The sequence below is a fragment of the Silene latifolia genome, chromosome 2 (assembly GCF_048544455.1).
Source record: "Silene latifolia isolate original U9 population chromosome 2, ASM4854445v1, whole genome shotgun sequence".
Taxonomy (NCBI): domain Eukaryota; kingdom Viridiplantae; phylum Streptophyta; class Magnoliopsida; order Caryophyllales; family Caryophyllaceae; genus Silene; species Silene latifolia.
Genome location: NC_133527.1, coordinates 24,952,046 through 24,973,932, shown reverse-complemented (window position 1 = coordinate 24,973,932; position 21,887 = coordinate 24,952,046). Strand labels below are relative to the sequence as shown.

The window sequence follows — 21,887 nt, the reverse complement described above, 5'->3', positions numbered from 1 at the left end:
ATCTTGTTAGTAATTTGTTGTGAACATGTCTTCCTCTGATGCTGGACCCAGTAAACCTGTGTCGGAGGGTCCTAGGTCTCCCTCTCCTGAGGTTGATCCTCAAATTCTGGAGGAATGGGAGGATAACGACTCTTGGGGTGATTTTGGTGATGACTTCGGTGAGGAGGAGCAAAGGTCTCGACCTAGCGAGGGGAGGCAGTACGTCATGGACCACGGTGACGCCTGTAAGGATCGCCTTGACCGTGTTTGGTCCCATAGGCTTGCCAGTTGTTCCGGCGAGAAATTTTTCGAGGGTCATTTTTTCTTCGGCAGTGGATATGAAATTGTCATCCCTGGGGAGGGTCAGTCCGTCTGTTGTCCTCCGCCAGGCCACACCGGTGTGTATATGCGGCATTTGGAGTACGGGCTCCGGTTTCCGCTGAATGGGTATGTTGTGGCCATAATTAAGGCTATGAACGTTGCCGTTGCCCAGCTGCACCCGTTGGCCATGAGAACCATAATCGGTTTCGTCTGGCTTTGTCTCTTTAAGGGAGAGGCTCCGACGGTGAATTTATTCCGTCGACTTCATCATCTGAAACCATCAATCTCCGGCCGTGCTGGGTGGTACAGTTTGCAAACGGAGCAAGGTTACGTCTCTGTTGACAAACTTTCTTCCTGCAAGGACTGGCGGGGTCGGTGGGTGTACGTTAAAGTGCCGGACGACTATCCGCTGCCCCGCTCTTTCCAGGACCGGGTTAATCGGCGGTGTGAGACTAGGGCGGAGCATGACAGATGGGTCACCTGGAAACATCCGAAAATGGATGCCGGCAGGGTCTATCTGAAGGAGGATGAGAGGCTGGCGATGAGGCTCTTTGAGGTGGACAAGAGCGGGATGCCGAAAAGATGGATTCCCCCGACGCAAATCATTCTTCAGGATGAGCCGCTTTGCTATGTCGGCCTCATACCGGCCCTAGCGCAGGGTGAGTGGGGTCGGTGTGAGGCCCATCGCTGCTCTCAAAGTTCCTGCTTTTTGAACTTCAATTTATTTCCTTTACTTGACTCTCGCTTTGTTTCCTTTGCAGACCACTTTGGACCGGATCTATCTGAGGATCTTCTTCGGAGAATGGGGCTGCACAAAGATAAAACCGTTGCTAACTTGCATCCCAAGGCTCTAGCCCATGATCGCAGGGCGTCGCCGAATGACCTTATGGAACAGCGGCTGAAGGCCTTGAGTAAGGAGGAAGCGCAGGCGAGGGTTGTTAGCGGCGTAGTGCGTCGGACGCGGAAAACGGCGTCGACACCGGCTCCAACTCCCCTCTCCTCCCCTAAGGAGGTGGAGATTGTCGATATTCCTGATGAGGGGGACTCTGATGCGGAGGGATCTCCCCTTATCTGTAGGAGGAAAAGGACGGCTTCTACCGTCGGCAAGGAAGTGCCTTCTTCGGCCAAGAAGGCCAAACATGGTATCCGTCTATCCTGTGGCTTAAATTTAGCTGTACCATTAGGTGTTCCTGGTAAGTCAATGTTGATACTGATGCTTTAATTGAATTTTTGCAGACCAGCCGCAGTCGGCTATCGCTCACGTTGGGCAGCAGGCGGTGGGTTTCTCTGCGCAGGTCGGTGATCGGGGCGTCACCATCAATTCTTCATCCCAGCAGGTTTCCTTCCCCCGGCCGGAGGCTGGTGGTCAGAGTACCACCGCCGTTCCTCCCCCCCAGAGGGCTTCCGTCTCCCAGCTTATAGAGGAAGGCACAAAGCTGATTAAGGAGCTGGCGAGGTGGAGCGTGGCTACCGGGGCTCGCCTCATGGAGCAGGAGAGGACCATTGCTCGAGCTGTTTCCGAGCGCAACGCCACTAAGCAGGTGGCTGCGTCGGCGAAGCTGAATCTCCTCAATGAGCAGAGGCTTAGGGGAGATGCTGAGAAAGCGTTCTCGGCTGAGCGAAAGCTTCGGGAGGACGCCGAAAAGGAGGTCCTTGCTGAGAGAGCCAAGGCCGAGGCTGCGGCGGCCGAAGCTGCGAAGCTGCTGGAGGAATGTAGCCTTGCTCAGAAGCGTGCTGATCTCTGTCTCCAGCAGAGGGATCAATACAAGGGCATGTTTAAGGCCCAGGCTGAGCTGATTCGTGGCAAAGAGGCCATCATCAAGCAAAAAGAGGCGGACGTCGATATGCTCCAAACCGTCATGCTCCCCAAACTGTGCGCCGAGTTCCGGGACTTGGCCGAAAATGCTGCCAGGGAAGTTATCGGGGAGCTTTTCCCTCTTGATGGCTCCTTCCCGTGGGACAGGTTCGACGTGCTGCTTGATGACAGAGTCGAGGCTAAGGAGAAAGCCGCGGTGGAGGCGGCCAAAGAGGCGGCGAAGGCGAAGATGGAGGGGGAGGCGGCCGCGGAGAAAGCGGCTCTTGCTGAGAGGGCTAGAGTGGCTAAGGAAGAAGCCGAAAGGATGAGGGCAGCTGAGGATGCCGAGGCCAAGGCTGAGGCTGCTAGAGAAGCTGCTGGGTTGCCTACTGGGGAAGATGCGGCCGCCGATACTGATGGCAGGCAGCAGCACGCCTAGGAGAGCAAGTTTACAGCAGATCTGTTTCAGCTCCTCACTAACATGTGCTGCTTGATGAGAACAAGTTTACAGCAGATCAATTTCAGCTGTCCGTGGGCCAATTACTCAGCTCTTCCTTCCCGCTGTCTCTTGGTATAACTGTAGCTTTTGCTTTTTGTACAACTTTTAGTAGGTTGTGTTTCGGATTATCCCTGCGGGGACGGCCGTCGTCTGTATTCTTCTCACTTGTAAATCTTGTAACTTATCTTCTAATAATAGTTCATTTCTTTCGCCTTCGGCCTGGCCGAGGTCTTCATCTCATCTTTGTCAGAGTTGTCTTCCTGTATTCCTAATTGAGCGCCCCTTTTATTTTCGCCTCGGCTTGGCCGGGGCCGTTTTAGAGTGCGTATCTCAACTGTGTTTCAACGCTTCCAAGACACTTCGAATACTTTTGCGAGTGTAATGTGCGATGGCTCTTGTCGGATTGACCGTGGGAGCCGGCGTTGGTTTCTTGATGTAAACTGCCGCTCTTGTCGGTATGACAGTGTGAGCCGGCGTCTGCTTCTTAAATAGCGTGTTACGTGGCGTCTACCACTTGGAGTGACTGCGACGGCGTCTACCTTTTGGGGTGACTGCCGTGGCGTCTACTACTTGGGGTGACTGCGACGGCGCTGTAGTTCTTCATAACGACTGCCGCTCTTGTCGGTATGACAGTGTGAGCCGGCGTCTGTTTTTTTGATAGCGTGTTACGTGGCGTCTACCACTTGGAGTGACTGCAACGACGTCTACCTCTTGGGGTGACTGCCGTGGCGTCTACTACTTGGGGTGACTGCGACGGCGCTGTAGTTCTTCATAACGACTGCCGCTCTTGTCGGTATGACAGTGTGAGCCGGCGTCTGTTTCTTGATAGCGTGTTACGTGGCGTCTACCACTTGGAGTGACTGCGACGGCGTCTACCTCTTGGGGTGACTGCCGTGGCGTCTACTACTTGGGGTGACTGCGACGGCGCCGTAGTTCTTCATAACGATTGCCGCTCTTGTCGGTATGACAGTGTGGCCGCGTACGCTACGATAGCGTGTTACGTGGCGTCTACCACTTGGAGTGACTGCGACGGCGTCTACCTCTTGGGGTGACTGCCGTGGCGTCTACTACTTGGGGTGACTGCGACGGCGCTGTAGTTCTTCATAACGACTGCCGCTCTTGTCGGTATGACAGTGTGAGCCGGCGTCTGTTTTTTTGATAGCGTGTTACGTGGCGTCTACCACTTGGAGTGACTGCGACGGCGTCTACCTCTTGGGGTGACTGCCGTGGCGTCTACTACTTGGGGTGACTGCGACGGCGGCTTGTAGTTCTTCATAACGATGCCCGCTCTTGTCGGTATGACGGTGTGAGCCGGCGTACGCTACGATAGCGTGTTACGTGGCGTCTACCACTTGGGTGATGCGACGGCGTCTACCTCTTGGGGTGATCTGCCGTGGCGTCTACTACTTGGGGTGATGCGGCAGCGTGTAGTTCTTCATAACGATCCGCTCTTGTCGGTATGACGGTGTGAGCCGGCGTACGCTACGATAGCGTGTTACGTGGCGTCTACCACTTGGGTGGCTGCGACGGCGTCTACCTCTTGGGGTGGCTGCCGTGGCGTCTACTACTTGGGGTGACTGCGACAGGCGCGTAGTTCTTCATAACGATTTGCCGCTCTTGTCGGTATGACAGTGTGAGCCGGCGTCTGTTTTTTGATAGCGTGTTACGTGGCGTCTACCACTTGGGTGAGCTCGACGCGTCTACCTCTTGGGGTGACTGCCGTGGCGTCTACTACTTGGGGTGACTGCGACGGCGCCGTAGTTCTTCATAACGATTGCCCGCTCTTGTCGGTATGACGTGTGAGCCGGCGTACGCTACGATAGCGTGTTACGTGGCGTCTACCACTTGGAGTGACTGCGACGGCGTCTACCTCTTGGGGTGACTGCCGTGGCGTCTACTACTTGGGGTGATGCTAACGGCGGCTGTAGTTCTTCATAACGATCGCCGCTCTTGTCGGTATGACGGTGTGGCGTACGCTTCTTGATAGCGTGTTACGTGGCGTCTACCACTTGGGTGATGCGACGCGTCTACCTCTTGGGGTGATCGCCGTGGCGTCTACTACTTGGGGTGATCTAACGACGGCGCTTGTAGTTCTTCATAACGATTGCGCTCTTGTCGGTATGGCAGTGTGAGCCGCGTCTGTTTTTTGATAGCGTGTTACGTGGCGTCTACCACTTGGGTGATCTGCGACGGCGTCTACCTCTTGGGGTGATGCCGTGGCGTCTACTACTTGGGGTAATGCGACGACGCGCTGTAGTTCTTCATAACGACTTTGCCGCTCTTGTCGGTATGACATGTGAGCGGCGTACGCTTCTTGATAGCGTGTTACGTGGCGTCTACCACTTGGAGTGATCTGCGACGGCGTCTACCTCTTGGGGTGATGCCGTGGCGTCTACTACTTGGGGTGATGCGACGGCGTTGTAGTTCTTCATAACGATTGCCGCTCTTGTCGGTATGACGTGTGGCCGGCGTACGCTTCTTGATAGCGTGTTACGTGGCGTCTACCACTTGGAGTGAGCTGCGACGGCGATCTACCTCTTGGGGTGACTGCCGTGGCGTCTACTACTTGGGGTGACTGCGACGGCGCTGTAGTTCTTCATAACGACTGCCGCTCTTGTCGGTATGACAGTGTGAGCCGGCGTCTGTTTTTTGATAGATAACTGATGGGAAAACTTTGCTTTAATCGAAGGCTTGATGGTTTCTCATTAGGTGAAAACATGCGTTGGGGTATCCACAGCTATCTTGGACACCTCCGCGGCTATATAAATTCTTACGAGATTACCGATGCCCTAACGGCTCATTACCGGCCACACTTCCTCGCCGGTTCTAGTTGTGTCCATTTGGTCGCCCTCTGCCGCAAGGACGGACTCTTCCCCTTTTCGGACTTTCTTGCCTCTTTGAGGGATTGCATGTTGCATCCTCGGGCAGCTATCTGGACGTTGATCACCTCATCCTTCTCGTCTTTGGAGACGAGCTTATGCGCTTCCCCCCGGTCCGAGACGTACATCAGTGTTAGGGCCCGGATGGACATCACTGCGTCGGCCTCGCTTAGGGTGACCCGGCCTATGAGGACGTTGTATGCGGACGAGCCGTCGATGACCACAAACTCGGCTAGGACGTTCTTGGCTGACGTCTTTTCGCCGAATCTCACCGGGAGCCTAATTGACCCCGGTGGTACCAGGCCGGCCCCGAAAAAGTCAGTATAGCGGGTTGGTGCGAGGGCTTAAGTCTTTGATCTTCAGGCCGAGGCCGAGGAAGCACTCTCTAAACATGATGTTCGTGTATGCGCCGTGTCAATCGGCACCTCTTGACCAGGTGGTTGGATATGTCTAAGTTGACTACGAGCGGGTCGGCGTGAGGGGCGATGACCCCTTCGTAGTCTTTTCTTCCAACATCATGTCGGGGATGCTTGCGAGGGGATCCCCGAGTTGGGCACAAAGTTGATGGCCTGATATAGCTCGTTTAGGTGTCGTTTGTGCCCATGAGCGGACCCTCCGTTCTCGTTGCCCCCGATGACAACGTGAATCACTCCTATCCGTTCGAAAACGGACTTTTTATCTGAACTGCCAGCGTCAGTCTTTTGGCCTTTTGCGACGTACTTGTTGAGGCTTCCCTTCCGGATCAGTTCCTCTATGGCATTCTTCAGATGGCGGCAGTCGTTGGTTAAATGGCCGGTGTGGCCGTGGTACTCACGATCGGCTCGTGTCACCGTCACTTTTTGGCTTGGGGGTCTCTCCCACTTCCGGCCCTCGTTTTGCTCGGGCGAAGACCTCGGCGGCTGATACGACGAGGGGGGTTTTTTCACTATACCGCCTCTGGTGGTACGTTCCCGAATTCCACCCGGCGCCCACCGAGTCTTGCCTCCGGTCAGATCTGTCCGACCGTGATCTATTATTCTCACGGCGTCTTCCATCGGACCGCGAACCATTGTTGTCGCGGCGTTCTTCGTCCTGGCTGTCCTGCCGGTGACTCTTCTTTTCTGAGTGCTCGGCGTCGCTGGGATCTACCCAGGTCTTGTGATAGTCTTCTACCTTGATGGCCTGGTCGGCCAGCTTCCTGGCGGCGTCCCAGCCTAGGCCTCCGCTCTTGATGAGCTCGTTTTTTAAGGCTCCCCTCGGGAGGCCCTTCATCAGCGCGAAGGCCGCCAGCTCGGGATTAATTTCTCGAATCTGCTGGACCTTTCCATCAAACCTCTTCACGTAGCTTCGGAGAGACTCGCCCCCCTCCTGTCTGATAGTTAGGAGGTCGGAGGTCTCTACGGCCCTTCTCTTATTGCAGGAGTACTGGGCTAGGAAAGCGCCCTTCAGGTCGGCGTAATAGTACACCGAGCCATCGGGAAGCCCTTTGTACCAGCTCTGAGCCATCCCATGCAAAGTTGTTGGGAAAATTCGGCACCAGACCTCGTCGGGCTGCTCCCATACCGACATGTAAGACTCGAAAGCCTCAGCGTGGTCGGCTGGATCGCTATCCCCCTTGTATGATAGGGGTGGCAGTTTTAGCTTGTTTGGCACCGGGACTTCTAGGACGTAGGCGTTGAGGGGTTGCCTGACCACGTGTTGAATGACACGTGGCGATCGGCTCCTTGCATCCCTATCCTGGCTTCTCCCCTCGTAGCGGGAGGGGCTCCTTCTTCGACTATGACTCCTTCTCCAACTCTGCTGAGTCGGACTCCTCCGGCTCCTTTGGGGTGTGCCTCGTTCGTGCGGCGGGGACGCTGTCCTCCCGCGAGTGTGGGAAGGACTTAGGTCTACCGCGCCCACTTTGAGCTCCCCCGGCGTCTTGACTGGGTCAACTTCTCCTAGTGCTCCGTTCAGATTTCTCGGAGTCACGTTTCGGGCCCTGTTATCCTGGGCGGTTTCCGCCGCTCTTGTCGGTGTGACAGTGTGAGCGGGCGTGTTGCCGATTAGGTCCAGGAGCATTTTTAGCTTTTCTACGTCAACCACATGCCCCATGATGGTGACCTGGTTGGTTGGCACCGGCGCGTCGGGTATTATTGGCATCCCGAACTCCGGTTGGATTACCCCGCCGGTGGAGGGCTGCATGACTCCGGAGTTGTTGAAAGCGTCATCTTGGTAGAACGCGGTTTCGTCGGTCACGACTGCGTCTTGCTGTTTCGACATTTTTCTCGGCTTTTTGGGTGGGTTTTTATTTTGAGTTTTGTTTTTGTTTGGGAATGAATGTGACTAGCTTCTAGTGTCTTTCCCCACAGACGGCGCCAATTGTTCCGTGTGTAATTCCGGAGCAGTGATTAGTTACCACCCTTGGCTTGTAGAATAATGTCTTGAGTTGAATCCTTCTTGTTCCTATCGTTCCTTTCGGTCTCTCCTGCAACAATGAACGAACTGAGGGCTTGGCGGTGTGCCAAGCGTACTCACTCCGACGCTCAAGTCAGTAAACTTAGAGGATTAAGTTGTGTTACTTGGCTAGGTATGTATTGTAGAGAGATAAAGGAGATATTACCAAATGAATAGTGTATTTAGGTTATGATTGTGGGATCCTTTCCTCAATGAAGGTTGAGGAGTATTTATAGACTTTCACCTTTTGTCACGTAGTGGCCAAGTGGCTAGCAGGTGGAAAGACTGATCTACCCCTCGGCCGAGGGACCTATGACAGGCCGGCGGACAATGTTGACTCACCGCCGAGGGGTCTTGGATATGAGTACGCGGATATGTGTCCCGGCTGGCAGGTTGTCACGCCGAGACCCAGGTGACGGGCCGATGGGATGCATCGGCTTAGGCTATCTAAGTCGTTGACTTGCTGTGGATATCTTTGACCTTGCTCAGTGTGTTGACTTGGTCAGCGGTGCAGAATATGCCCCATCAGTGACAAAAAATGGAAAAGAACGTACGAATATAAATAGATAGTATAGTATTTTCTCATTATTATTAAATCGGGTTGGATATCGAAATAGGTGCAAAAAAGATGGTGTACTTTTTCGTGTGTTATTTGTCCCACATTGAAAAATAATGCAGGTGTGGTAAATATACTACATATAAATATTTGAATTGTCCCACATCAGAAAATTATTATAAGGTGGGGTGATCTTAAAAATTAATTTAGTAAAGTATCATAAATAATATTTTTTGATGTAAAAAATAAAGTAGAGAATCTTTTAATTATTATAATATATATTTCCTATATTATATTCAAGTGATGTTTCTAATTTTTATATAAAACATTTTTACATTTCATTTGGCAAAAAAATATCGTTAAGAAAATTATGAAAATAACATAATTTGATTCGTGGTAAAAATGATATCATTAGCGTATAAATTTCATATAATTTGTATATATATAAAATTGTGTATTTCTTAGTATGTTATATGTCCCACATTGAAAAATAATGTAGGCACATTGAAAGATTAACATAAGATGTAGTGGTCTTATGATTATAAATATGAGGCATCCTTGGAACTTAGTTATCAACCTAACATCTTTTGCGTCTCTTAAATAAGATGTTTTGACTTTTGATCTATCTAAATAAATGATAAGACATAAGATGTAAATATTAAGACCTTATAACCAATTTTTGTTTACTAAGTTAATTACCCCGTTGCAACGCACGGGCATCCAAACTAGTCAATCTACTAATTTTATGTGTTTGGCTAATGGCATATTTAGATAACATATTGGTCGGAATCTACTGTTTTTGAATATGCTGCTAATAGCAGCATATCGTAATAGCATATTGAGTTTATACATGAAAATGATAAATTACCAAACATGTTTCCTTAATACTGCTAATTTAATATGATGATCAAACCCGCTACTAAAATCTGTCAACTGTATTCTGCTAACGCAATCTGCTATCATAAATCTGCTTTTGCCGTTTGCCAAACAAGGCGTATATACTAATATCCAACTTGCAATACAAAAGAGAAGTGACAATGCTTTTATTATGGAACATCAAATTTCCAAGCATTATTCCACTAATTTTTAATCGCTCTGTTTCAATTAATAGTTTATATTTGCTTTATTTTTTCCTTACAAAATAAAGTAAAAGAAAACTATTCACTGAATCTGAGGGAGTATCAATTTAGCAAGTAATGCGGAAACAAGAACACAACAATATATGATAATAGTAATGAACACATGATCCAATCTATTCTCTTCAACATTTTTTTTTTTTTGGTGACGAGGGGTTGAATCCCCCCGGGCACATGCAATACCCTGCAAACCACGTGTGCCATGTAAGACATCCTTTCAGATGACAGGTAACCGCAGCACTCCCGTGTAGGGAGTCGAACCCGGGACCTCTCAATTCTCTTCAACATTGATCAGGCAAAGTTAGCACTAAACAAGCTGGCCACCCTGAGAGGAAGATCTTCAAGTTTGTTATAAACCTTTGCTTCTTGACGAAGTAATCCGCCCACGGTTGCGAGTTCTCGAGCCACTCTAATAGTTTCTTCGTCGACATGATTAATATTAAGATCCTCTGGCTGAATTCCCTGGTTACGGAGAACAGATTTGATCTCTTGAATAACAACACTTAACTGGGGAAACCTAGGTGGCATCCTCTCTAGACCAAGTACAAGGTCGCGAACCTCCCGATTGCGCCCGTCAATGACATCGAGTTGAACCGAGTTATCTCTGGCCAATTTTAGACCATTCTTTAAAGCTATTGCTTCAGCTAACGCCACGTTACAGCCCGGATATCTGTTGTCGAGGTTGTAAGCAGCCGCCACCACGAATTGTCCTTCGTTTCTTATAATGCATCCGGCCCTTGCCTTTTGTACTTGGTTTCGATCCGATCCAAAATACTGCAGGGTATAATGCGCATTGATGTTGTTCAGTAAACGCATTATATTTGGAGCTTGAGTAAAAGCACCCCATAAAGCTGCGGCCCCTGCAGCTACAAGGCCGACAGTGCGAATGCCGTTAGCTAGACGGTTGTCCTCTCCCCCATTCCTCGCTGCTACATTGCGGACATTGCGAATGTCGTTATCTTGATGGCTGTCTTCTTCGCCATTCCCCGCTTCTAAGATGGTGACATTGCGAAGTCCGTTAGTTGAACGGTTGTCCTCTCCCTCATTCCCTGCCTTTTCTTGATTTATCAAGTCAAGTATCTGATGCACCCACGTTAATATTAGTTTTGATATCACTCTGTTCATTTTTGAAAAATTTGTACCATTGAATTTACCCTAAAAATTCATATTGCTCTCGAAATTTAAATGTGAACAATATAAATGAGACGGGTCGATACTACAACGGAGTCACTCACATATAGGTACCTTAACTATTTGTCTATTTCCCCTTAACTATTTCGTTTTCTATGGTATACCACTCTTTTATGCATAAAAACTTTGATTGTCAATAACTGTGGCCTATGACTTCAAAAACTCGTAATTTTTTTAACGATTATTCGTCTTTATGATACTTTCGGTTTGAAAAAAAAAAACCGACTTTCCAAACTTGTAGTCAGAAATTATGATTTTGTGTGTGTGCGGAGAAGCAGGATTATAACCCAAACAAGAAAACGAACAAACAAAAACAAGAGGAAAAACGATCCATTTTCTCTTACAAAACATTATTATATTATATATTACAATCTCATTCATTTACCTTTTTATTTTCAGATAAATCTACTACCATCCGATCGAGCTCAGATTTAATCGGAATCGTTGAGAAGTAATGGGCCCTCATTTCTTTTTGAGAAATGGAGAGAATCCTTACTCGGAAAAAACTACTAAGTTACAAACAAAACAACGGAAACTACGAGTAAAAAGGGACAACTCTTGGCTAAATCTTTTAATTAAAATATAAATAATATAAATAATACTCCCTCTTATTATCTTCCACATTACCTTTTGGGGAGTTTTTAAGAGGATGGAGATTTGTAGTGGAAAATAGAGGAAAATAAAAATAAGAGAGAGAATGTGGGAATCAGTGGGATCACAAGTCATAAAACCACAAATAATAGACTAATAAGGAAAGTGGAAGAAATTAGTGAATTTGCCATTTTGGGAATTGTGGAACATCTTAGTGAATAGGAGGGAGTATACAATTTAGTCTAGATCACACACAATGCATACGCGGTATCTATAGGGTTGTTATTTTTAACGTGTTTTAGTTATAGGTTAAATCGACACGTTATTAATTTTCATATTTCACGCCAAAGTATTTTTGTTGGAGTGAAAAAAAAAAAAGAGAAAATGTGTATTTTAATGATTTTTTTAACTCGAAACTATTGATGTCTATTTATAAATTTTCTCAAAAAAAAAAAGTTATCGTATAAGCTAATAATAAGAGCTTATAGTTTTAATTATGCGCGCAAATCATTAATAATAGCTCCAAATGAAAAATTTAGCAATATATAATTTATGGGTTTATATCAAATTTATTTTATTTCAATCAATAGCTTTATTTGAGAGTTTAATAATAAAATTATACTTTGATGAAAAGAAAATATGTTAAAAAGATAATGGTTTAATGGAAGAAAATCAATCTTATTTGTTTCCTTAGTTAACGAAGTGCTTTTGGAGTGAAAACATTTCATAATCCTTATTCTTTTAGTATAAGGGGGATTATAAATTGTTAAATCTTTTATTAATGCTATTATTTGAGAATGGTTTTACCTGTACTACCTAAAACAAAACTACAAATCGTTTTTATTACTTTCTTGACAAAAAAATTAAGATAATTTATAAACTGGAATCATTAACTTTGTGGTATAAAAAAATATTTTTTTAGAAAATATATTTAAGCGATTTTAATTTTTTTTCTTTGAAACAAAATACAATAACGAGAAAAATGAACAATTAGTGAAATATTACTCCCTCCCAGTCACTATAATGTTCTCTTTTTCCCGAAACGGATTATTCAACTAATGTTCCCCTTTCTATTTTTAGAAACTTTTACTCTTATTATATTTATTCCTCTCTCCTATCACCAAACCCCACACAACTCTTTTACTCCTATTTTATTACTTTTCTTCATGTTTTGGCCCCACAATTCCTTATGTAACTACTAATAATTCATCCCTCTCTCCTATCACCAACCCCAAACAACTCTTTTACTCCTATTTTAATACTTTTCCTTAAGTATTGTGCCCATATCAAATGGGAACAATATAGTGACTAGGAGGGAGTACTATATTATTTAAATATCTTATTAAAATAAAAAATTATGTATATTTGCATTTATTGCAAAGGTTCTACACTAATTGAGAAGTACTCTCTCTCATTCAAATCAAAAGTAACAGTGACTTTATCACGCTTGTCGATGTGCAACGTAAATATCTTTAGTTACACATTATTAAAAATTATAAAAATTTGATATTCTTATAGCATTTATGACGATAAATCAAGCAAGATTTCACATGTCTATATTTTGTCCTATAGATTAAGAATAATATCAAAGATTATCTACGATCATAAATAATGTCAAAAAGCAAGTATTATCTTTGGTGGATTGGTGGCTAAGGCCTAAGAGTTATGTTCGATTAAACTTATCGTACGCCTTACAATACGAAATGTTCTAGTGAGAAAATCTTAAAATATACCGAAGAAAAATTGTGATTAAAATACCGTCTCGAGTAACTTTATCTATCTATGACACCTCTTCTAGAGACTACGATTAATATCATTGAAGACAGACACTATACGTTACAAGGTGAAGAAGGATAGTGTCCCTTTCACAAAATGCAAGTGACATTATTCATGGGGTGCTCCATTTTCCCTCCACTTGCCTTATTATAAGAGGGACATTATCCTTCTTCAGTTTGTGACGGATAGTGTCCGTCATAAGCAAGACGCTTTGATTTTGGAAATACCTATATGAAGTTATGTTGTGTACACCCATTGATAAAAAAGTAACGAGTACCTGAGTAGGAACCTCGTCATGTCTCGTAAAAACCTTACTCTCCGTCGTCACAAGCGAAGATCCCATAGAAGCGAGCTTATCAGCCACTCTATTAGAAGCACGATTGATCTGCAGAAGCGAAGCATGACCTAGATTTCCCTGTTAAATGACAAAATTAAAATTTATTTTATCTCGTATTAGTTATCAGTACAAGTCTAGTTATAATTACCTTAATCTCTTGGATGATACTGGTTAGCGGTGGAGGTTGCGTCCTACCTTGGGCACCGCGGACAAGTTCAATGACTTCCTGGCTGTCACCCTTGATAACACTTAGGTTCAAGTTACGCTCCCTAGCCAACCGTAGGCCGTTTCTTAGACCGACCGCTTCGGCTATAGCCACATTGCATCGGGAAAGGTCGGGTCCGACAAGGTTGTATGCAGCCGCAACAACAAGCTCACCGTTATCATCTCTAATGATACATCCTGCGCCTGCTCTTTGTTTCTGGTTGTTGTGTGACCCATCGAAGTTTAGAGTGTATAAATCTCTTGGAAACATGGTGACTTTTGAGTCTATTTAATATAATTTGCTTATGATTTGAGTCTTAAAACTAAGTAGTGTAGTATTAAGTGCTCGTATTAACCTTATTTTATACGGAGAAAAAAACCTTTTTTTCCTTTTAATAAATTTTAATTTATTATTTATTAAAGATAGTATACAATGACGTTTTACCCGTTGATGGTCATGCAGTTAATAATTTATCAATAAACAAATCGGGTCAATTTAAATGTCTTTTTTTTGCGATATCATTTGGTCACTATTAATTCGTCATCTCTTATGCATGATTTGTAATGAAAAATCATCTAATCCAATTAGGTTTAGTCTCGAATCAAAATGGTTGTATTACTTGTATATATTAGTATCAACTATTACATGGAAATGTCTTTTCACAAGAACGAAAGAAACACACTATCGAGTAGAAGGGGACATAAGGTGAAAGCAACACCAAAAGATGCTCAATAATAGTATCATTGGTGGGAATTATTAAAGGTCTCATGCATAATCTTTGAAGATTGTCATTGAATCTATCTAGGTATGCCAATGTCGTTGCGGATGCACTTGCTAGGTTTTCTACTAAGAATGGTGGAGCTAATTAAGGAAACTTCAATTGAAAAGAAGCTTACTTTTATTGAGAAGCTGTGTAATTTAGACTCTATTAATTGTAATTTGAACTCGATAACTTGTATCGAGATCTCTCCCAACTCCCTACTCTGGCTAATTAATTTAAGCTCCAGTTTAACAAATATAAATACTCATGTAGCCCTGTGATTTGCACTTTAACTTCAATTGATATAGTCTGGATTTGAGTCGGTAAATAATGCAGTGTAATTTAAAAAAAATGGTAACATGAGCCATAAGTTAAAAGTAGGGATAATTCTCATGGTACCTCTAAAGTTTGCACTTTTTTTCCAAATACACCTACTTTGTCGAAAGAACGTTTGACTGGTATTTCTCTTAGTTACGATATCAGAATGTTGTGATTTCTTTTCCTAATAAGTTGATCGTCTTTGTGAGATCTTCGATTTGAAAAAATAAATCGCGTTTTTCAAATATTTTAGACTGGCGTTACGACTAGTTAAATTTATTCGTTCAAGAAATTTTGACCGGTTATAACTTTTGACTATCCGTTCATAAAATGATGTTTTTTCCCCAAATGATTGATTGTCTTTCTCGGATTTACAATTTCGAAAAAAAAATTGCAGCTTTAATTATAAACTGGTGACTAGGAGATATGAGCAGTTAAAGTTATTTTGGTGAAAAATAAGGATATTTGGGGAAAAATTGCAAACCTCGGGGATAGTCTGGATTTGAGTCGGTAAGACTACTAGGGCGATAAAGCTCTCCCTCATAAGTTTTAACACTGCTATATTTCCAAGGCTAGAACACGCGACCTCTAATAAAGCTAAAATATTTCCGGTTGATGTAAGGGTTCATGGGGATGTAGTCAAATTTTGTCATGTGAAATCTCTCTCTCTCTCCAACTACGCTTTACTCGTGATAGTCGTGAACTCGTTATCACGGGAGAACTGTTATAAAAAATAAGGCTGTGTTTGGCAGTACATTTCAGCTACCTTATTTGGTCAAAGTAGCTTATTTCACCAAAATTTCAGGTGCTTATATTTTTGTATATGTTTGGCAAGTAGCTTAATTGCTCAAATATGCTACCTGAAATAAAATGCTACATAGGGTAGCATTTGGGATTTTAGCTACCTGATCCTAGTGAATATTCATTTTTTACTCCTTCAATCTATAATATAAAATAATTGTTATATCCTTTTACGTCATTTCACCACAATAAGCTACCTTTTTCAGTTAATTTGCCAAATAATTTTTTATATAATCAGTTACCTTATCAGCTCTTAATTTTCAGTTACTTTATCAGCTACATTTTCAAGTTTCAGTTAACTTTTCAGTTTTCAGGTACCTTTTCGTTTCAGCTACCTTTTCAAATTTCAGTTAACTTTTCAGGTTTCAGTTAACTTTTCAAGTTTCAGCTACCTTTTGAGCTAGTTTTACCAAATAAAATCTAAAACTCACTATTTTGAGCCCATTCAATTATTTAAACAAGCTCCTATTAGGAGATAATAATTAAATTATGATAATATTAAGAGTCGCAATGGACATAGAACTCGACATGCTTATCGTCGTATCAGTGTATAACATAGAGACTAACTTCATACAATAAAAAATAAAAGTAAAAATAAAATAATAGTAGCCAATTTGGAGCCTGAAAGGTTATGACTAAACTAGTCTGAAATCACCAAAAAATAATGAAAATGTATTAATCAGTAATCGGTATGTTATATATGAGTTGTGATCCTCTTCATTTCCTAACAGAAATGAATGATTCATTCCTCTCTCAGCAATTTCATATTATTTTTTTCCTTTCATGTTATGGTGGGTAGGAATGCCATCGCTATGTAAACTTGTGGGTGTGCTGAAGAAGTGTGATTATGCTGATAAGAGATCCTCCAAACTCACTCAAAATGAGTTCATACATCTACTCTCAATATTTAACCAGGCTGGTATTCACTTTACAAGCAGTAAATAATGGTACTCTGCCACTCAACCATGTTAGAGCATTATTTCGACCAGGTTAGTTTTTGTATGGTGTTTTTCAAGCTATTTTCGAGTGGCGTTATGACTACCCTATATTATGTCGACAATTCAACGTATGTTTGTCTCTGTCAGAGGCTGTTCTCAATTTTGTTTCATGCTTTGCTAGTGTATTTTGATTATTAATTCTATTTAGCAGCTCTATATCGAAAATTAATTCCTTTTTCTGTTCTCGACTCTCGGTAAATAAAAATACAACTTGTCTTACGTGATTGTCTTGCGTGATTAAGTGATTAATAGTATAGGGTAGATGACTAGAGGTTAATAGATCCTCTAATATCAATAGGAGAGTAGAGATGTAGTGTCTTTAGGATTCATTAGTTAACTCCTAGATAGAATTTTATTTTACCTAAATATACTCCGTATAAGATTTCCAAATTCCACCCAGTTTATTAATTATTCACTTAGCTGTTATATATATTCATAGATGCACACTAAAAATTAGAAAATTTCCGTATAATGAAGAGAAAGACGAGTATGGTTGTTGATGATCCCATAATGAAGAGTAAGACGAGTATGGTTGTTGAAGCTGTTAAGGACGAGCGCCATCCCTTGATGTATTCATGCGTAGTGAGGCGGCCTCATAGTTTAAGGAAACAACGTCGATCAAAAGAGATTCATGATGTTAGCACGACTCCAGAATCTTATACCTGCTTCCATGACGCGATTCCCTACAAGAAGATAAAGCGGCCATGGTGGAAGAAATTATTGTCCCGCCCTTCTCCTGATTTCGCAACAAATATCGTCTCAATCAACGACTTGACCTCTACAAAATCGTGTCAGCCGACCGCAAAGAAACCACTAGTTCGTTTCAAGTCTTTTTTTAGAACTGTTTTTGGGTCTTGTTTCACCGGCTCGGCGCATTGACGTCACGGTTAATTATCAGCTTAGCTATAACTTAGTGATAGAATAGAATGACGACACGGCTGATTATTAGCTTAGTAATAACTTAGTGATAGAATAGAAATCAATTGTATAGATTGATAGGGGTGGAAATTTACATCTAAGCCATGTAAAAATTTCACCGTGTTAAAATCAATTAGAGAACAAATCTAAATAAATGGTGACAGTACTATTCATATAGTATTATGCACGCGGTGCCCTTGAGCTTATGACCTCATAAAGTTTTTCGGATAAAAAAATTGGGTATATCGGACAAAATTTCAAACCTCAAGGACAACGTGTGCATTTTCCCAAGAAATTATGTTGCTTCCTTGATTTCGTCTCTTAAAGAGTGACATCATCAACGACCATGGGGATAACAGTACATGTACATCTACATAATGGTACTCTGCCACATAATATTTTAATAAAGCCCTATTCTTTTGGACTTAAAGTTACTTAATTTCAGTTCACTTCAGATCATATAAGTTAAGTTCAGTTCAATTCAGATCCTATAAGTTCAGTTCAGATCCAATAAGTTCAGTTCAGTTCAGATCCTATAAGTTCAGTTAAGTTCAGATCCAATAAGTTCAGTTCAGATCCTATAAGTTCAGTTCAGAAAAATTCAGATCCTATAAATTTAGTTCAGAAAAGCTATAGACGGAGTATTATTTTTAAAGACCGATTCAAAAACATTTGACATTAATTATTCGATACATACATTATTATTTTAAAAAAAATCACTCCTCTCATTAATAATTTCAGCGTCACAATAGATTTGGGCATGTTTGATAAAAAGCGGAATAAGGCCATGTATTAGGTACGAAACAATATAGTCAAAAACATTTGGCGAGGCAATGGATCTATTGTTGAGAGTGATAGTGAAGATGAAAGTGATGAGAATTATGATAATATGGAAATAAATGGTTAGAAAAAAAAGATATAATATGTGATTTATTTGTTATCGTAATGTAATCGTAGTATAATGTATGAACAAACCAATGCATATAAAGCGGAAAAATGTTATTATTTTACCTTGTGTTTTAGACTATAATTTTTTTTTATCAATGTTCTCTCTTGGCAAGTGGTGGTGGTGGTGGTGGTGGACTGGTGGTGGTGGTGGTGGTGGTGGTGGTTGTTAAGTTAAATAAAATAAAATAAAATAAAATTAAGTTAAGTTCGGCTCCTATATGTTCAGTTCAGAAAAGGTCAGATCTTATAAGTTCGATTCGATTCGATTCAAATCCTATAAGTTCGATTCGATTCGAGATCCTATAAGTTCGATTCGAGATCCTATAAGTTATGTTCGATTCGAGATCCTATAAGTTCGATCGATTCGATCCTATAAGTTCGATTCGATTCGATTCGATCCTATAAATTCAGTTCAGTTCAGATTCATTTCAGTCCAAAAGAACAGGGCCTAAATTCCGTTTTTCGTCACGAAATTTAATAATAGGAATAACAATTTATGTATAGATTATATTTTTATACTAATTTTGTTTTATTTTTATTAAAAAATTAGACTTTTAAGTTTAATGCTAAAAATATTAGTTTTTAATGAAAAATTACTTTAATAAATGATATCTAATTTGTTTTCATATAAGTTTTACTAGATTTCATGCCCGGGCGTTGCCTGGGTAATATCGTAACAATGGCTTTCAATAGTTATCACTTTATCATAATATTTATTAAGAGATAACTTGAGTTATTAATTGTTAGATTGTCTAACAGTAACATTATAATACTTGGTTACACAATGATCAATACGAAATCAATGTAATTCACAATTCAATTATTTTGCGAATTTATCAACTATTGTCGACATTTTTATCTAAACTATTAAAATTCGAGCAAAAACCATAAGCCATAGGGAGATTATCTTCCTTTTCCTAATCAAACGGCTTCCGTCAAATATAATCCTATCTAGTCTTGTCTTTAATAAACGAAGGTAAGTTTTGTGATTGATTTGCTGATTATTGCCTTATCAAATTCTATATTATATACTCCTATGTGTTATAGTTGTATACAAATTGGTTTTGACCTCACATAGATCTAATTAGTTTCAATGTTTCATACATAATGTTTGTTGATGATGGACGTAAAAAATGGTATGATTTAATAATCTTAAAATTAACCTGCCATAATTATATACGATTAAGTGTGCACTTCGTTAAATACGAAAGAAATATAGAAGACCAAGCCACCTTTGTCTCTAGATTACATAAATACAATAACAAATACTTATTTGAGACGGTTATAAGCCTAAGAGAGACTTACTAATAAAAGAGAGATTAAAATTTAAACACCATGTTCTCAGTTTCTAAGCTAAAAGGAGGATAGTTTCGCATACTCATATTGTATTCGCCAACCTATCATCTTCTGGCTAGAGTTTGATGTAGATCTTTAGTGGACATCTAAATATATAAATAAAGGGATGATCATAAACAAAATCTTAGATATCAATAGAAGTATACACACAGAAAAATACTACGAAGCACATAAAAACGGCATATGTACGTGGTATATCTGTCTATATTATTGATGCTTCAGCAGGATTCATTAGTATAGAATAATAGAATGAAACACACCTTTTTTCACTACACAAGCACAAAATTGAATGGAACATAGGAAAATTGATGAACTCGCCATAATGATGCATACATAGTGTCACAGTTACACATCACAACTGAACAAAGTATTCTTATTAGTAGAGTAGGATTATGATTTATTAGGATTTCATTAGTATACTATTGTAATGGGTATGGCTTTTATATATTATATACTACTAAGTTATTGAGAAATCACTTTTTTGTACCTCTTTATATATTTCGTGATCCCATTATTGTTGATCGTGACCTATAATCTAAACTACCATTAATATCCAGTGTGACTATTATTTAAGAGAAAGAACGGCGGCTACCAACTACTTACTTATTATGGCATGGGTTGATATTGTTGGCTTTTTGATGATCTGAACACACACACAAAAAAAAAAGCATTAATACCAATAATTAAAGTACATATATTTCCAATTAAAACACTTCGAGTAACTAAAGGAGCATCAAACGAAGAAGAAAATACACCAAAATAAACCTAGCAATAATAAAATTCAACAAACTAAAGTACGTAAAACTAAGAGCAAATTAAATCGCATCATAAAGGGGGGAAAATAAGTCACAATAATTCATGAAAACTAATACTCCGTACATGACCAGATTGTATTTATGGTTTTGTGCTATTTAAGCATCCTATAATTCCTACCAAATGTAGTTTTTTCAAAGGAAAACTCTCCTAGGAGTTTCTACGTGAGTGCAATTAATGTTGCATCAATTCTTATCTTAATCAAATATATATTAATTAATTGAATATTTTTATCTTTGTATATATTTTATCTATTTATTGATATACATAATTTATTCAATAAAAGTAATACCCAATGAAATCGCTCTAAAGTAATAGCCAATGAAATCGCTTTAAAAGTTCCTCTTTTAAGTATATATATTGATTCTCTTAAGGGGCGTTTGGTTAGAGAAGGAGAAAGGGAAAGGAAATTAGAAAGGGTAAGAGAGGGGAAAAGGTAAGGGATTACCTAAAACTTAACTAGTTGTTTGGTTACGTCAAGAAAATAAAGTGTGGTGGGTTGTGGTTTGTTTTGGTGTGCGGGTGGTGGTTTAGGTGGGGTGGTTGTGGTGGTGGTGGCGGTGGCGTCGTTGTGGTAGTGGTGGCTGTAGGGTGGTTGTGGTGATGGTGATGGTGGTGGTGGGGTCATGGTGGTTGTGGCGGTGTTGTGGTGGTGGGTTAAGTGGGGTGACTGTGGTGGTGGTGGGAGTCGCAAGTGTGGTGGCAGGTAAATTAGGTGGTTAAAGGGTAACAAAGGTAATAAAATCTCATACCTTGGGGGGTAAGGAAGGGAATTTCATTCTCTTTGTTTGTGTCAAACAAAGACCAACAAAAGAAATCAATAACTTTATTTTCCTTTCCCTATCTTATAGACCTCCAACCAAACGTCCCCTTAGTATATAGGGGGATTTATCGTGACGTTAAAGATACTCGCGTGGAAATATCAGTCCCCAAAATTTACGAGGTTGGAATTACTTTTGAACCCACTAGTAAGAGCATTGTTCCCTAATATAGGTGATAATTTTGAACCATTCTTTTTTCACAAATTCTCATTTGTGACGGAGATATCCGTCGCAAGTTTATGGTGGTTTAAGTAATACCCATGTGAGGTAGATAAGACAAAAGCAAATTGTCTAAGGAGTAGCAATTTGTTTTATTTTATCTACCCACATGGGTATTACTTGACCCATTGCAAGCTTAAGACAGATATGTCCGTCACAAAAAAGCTTAATGTTCTTTTTCATTGCTGAATGATACTAGCACCCATCTAGTAACATCAAGTTTGAATTTCTTGAAAAGTAGGAAATAAATGATAT

At 41.5% G+C, this 21,887-nt stretch overlaps 2 protein-coding genes across 6 annotated transcripts in view; both read right to left on the bottom strand.

The window, feature by feature from the left end:
• Positions 1-9,718: 9,718 nt before the first annotated feature.
• LOC141628899 (uncharacterized) lies at positions 9,719-13,957 on the bottom strand. Its single transcript, XM_074441987.1, has 3 exons — positions 13,624-13,957; positions 13,416-13,553; positions 9,719-10,660 (listed from the first exon to the last, which is right to left on the bottom strand). The coding sequence occupies exons 1-3, from the start codon at positions 13,948-13,950 to the stop codon at positions 9,872-9,874; spliced, it is 1,254 nt and encodes a 417-aa protein (XP_074298088.1). The 5' UTR covers positions 13,951-13,957; the 3' UTR covers positions 9,719-9,871.
• A 3,188-nt stretch (positions 13,958-17,145) lies between these two features.
• Positions 17,146-21,887, bottom strand: part of LOC141642471 (polyadenylate-binding protein 2-like) — a 46,477-nt gene continuing 41,735 nt past the window's right edge. For 3 of the 5 annotated variants that reach the window (XR_012543314.1, XR_012543320.1, XR_012543317.1), the window contains 2 exons: positions 20,383-20,422; positions 19,551-19,865 (listed from right to left, as the gene is read on the bottom strand). The gene's annotated coding sequence lies outside the window, so the exon portion shown is untranslated. Of the gene's footprint in view, positions 17,241-19,550; positions 19,866-20,085; positions 20,423-21,887 lie in introns of those variants that run through there. The other 2 variants (XR_012543315.1, XR_012543318.1) reach the window with 2 other exon arrangements.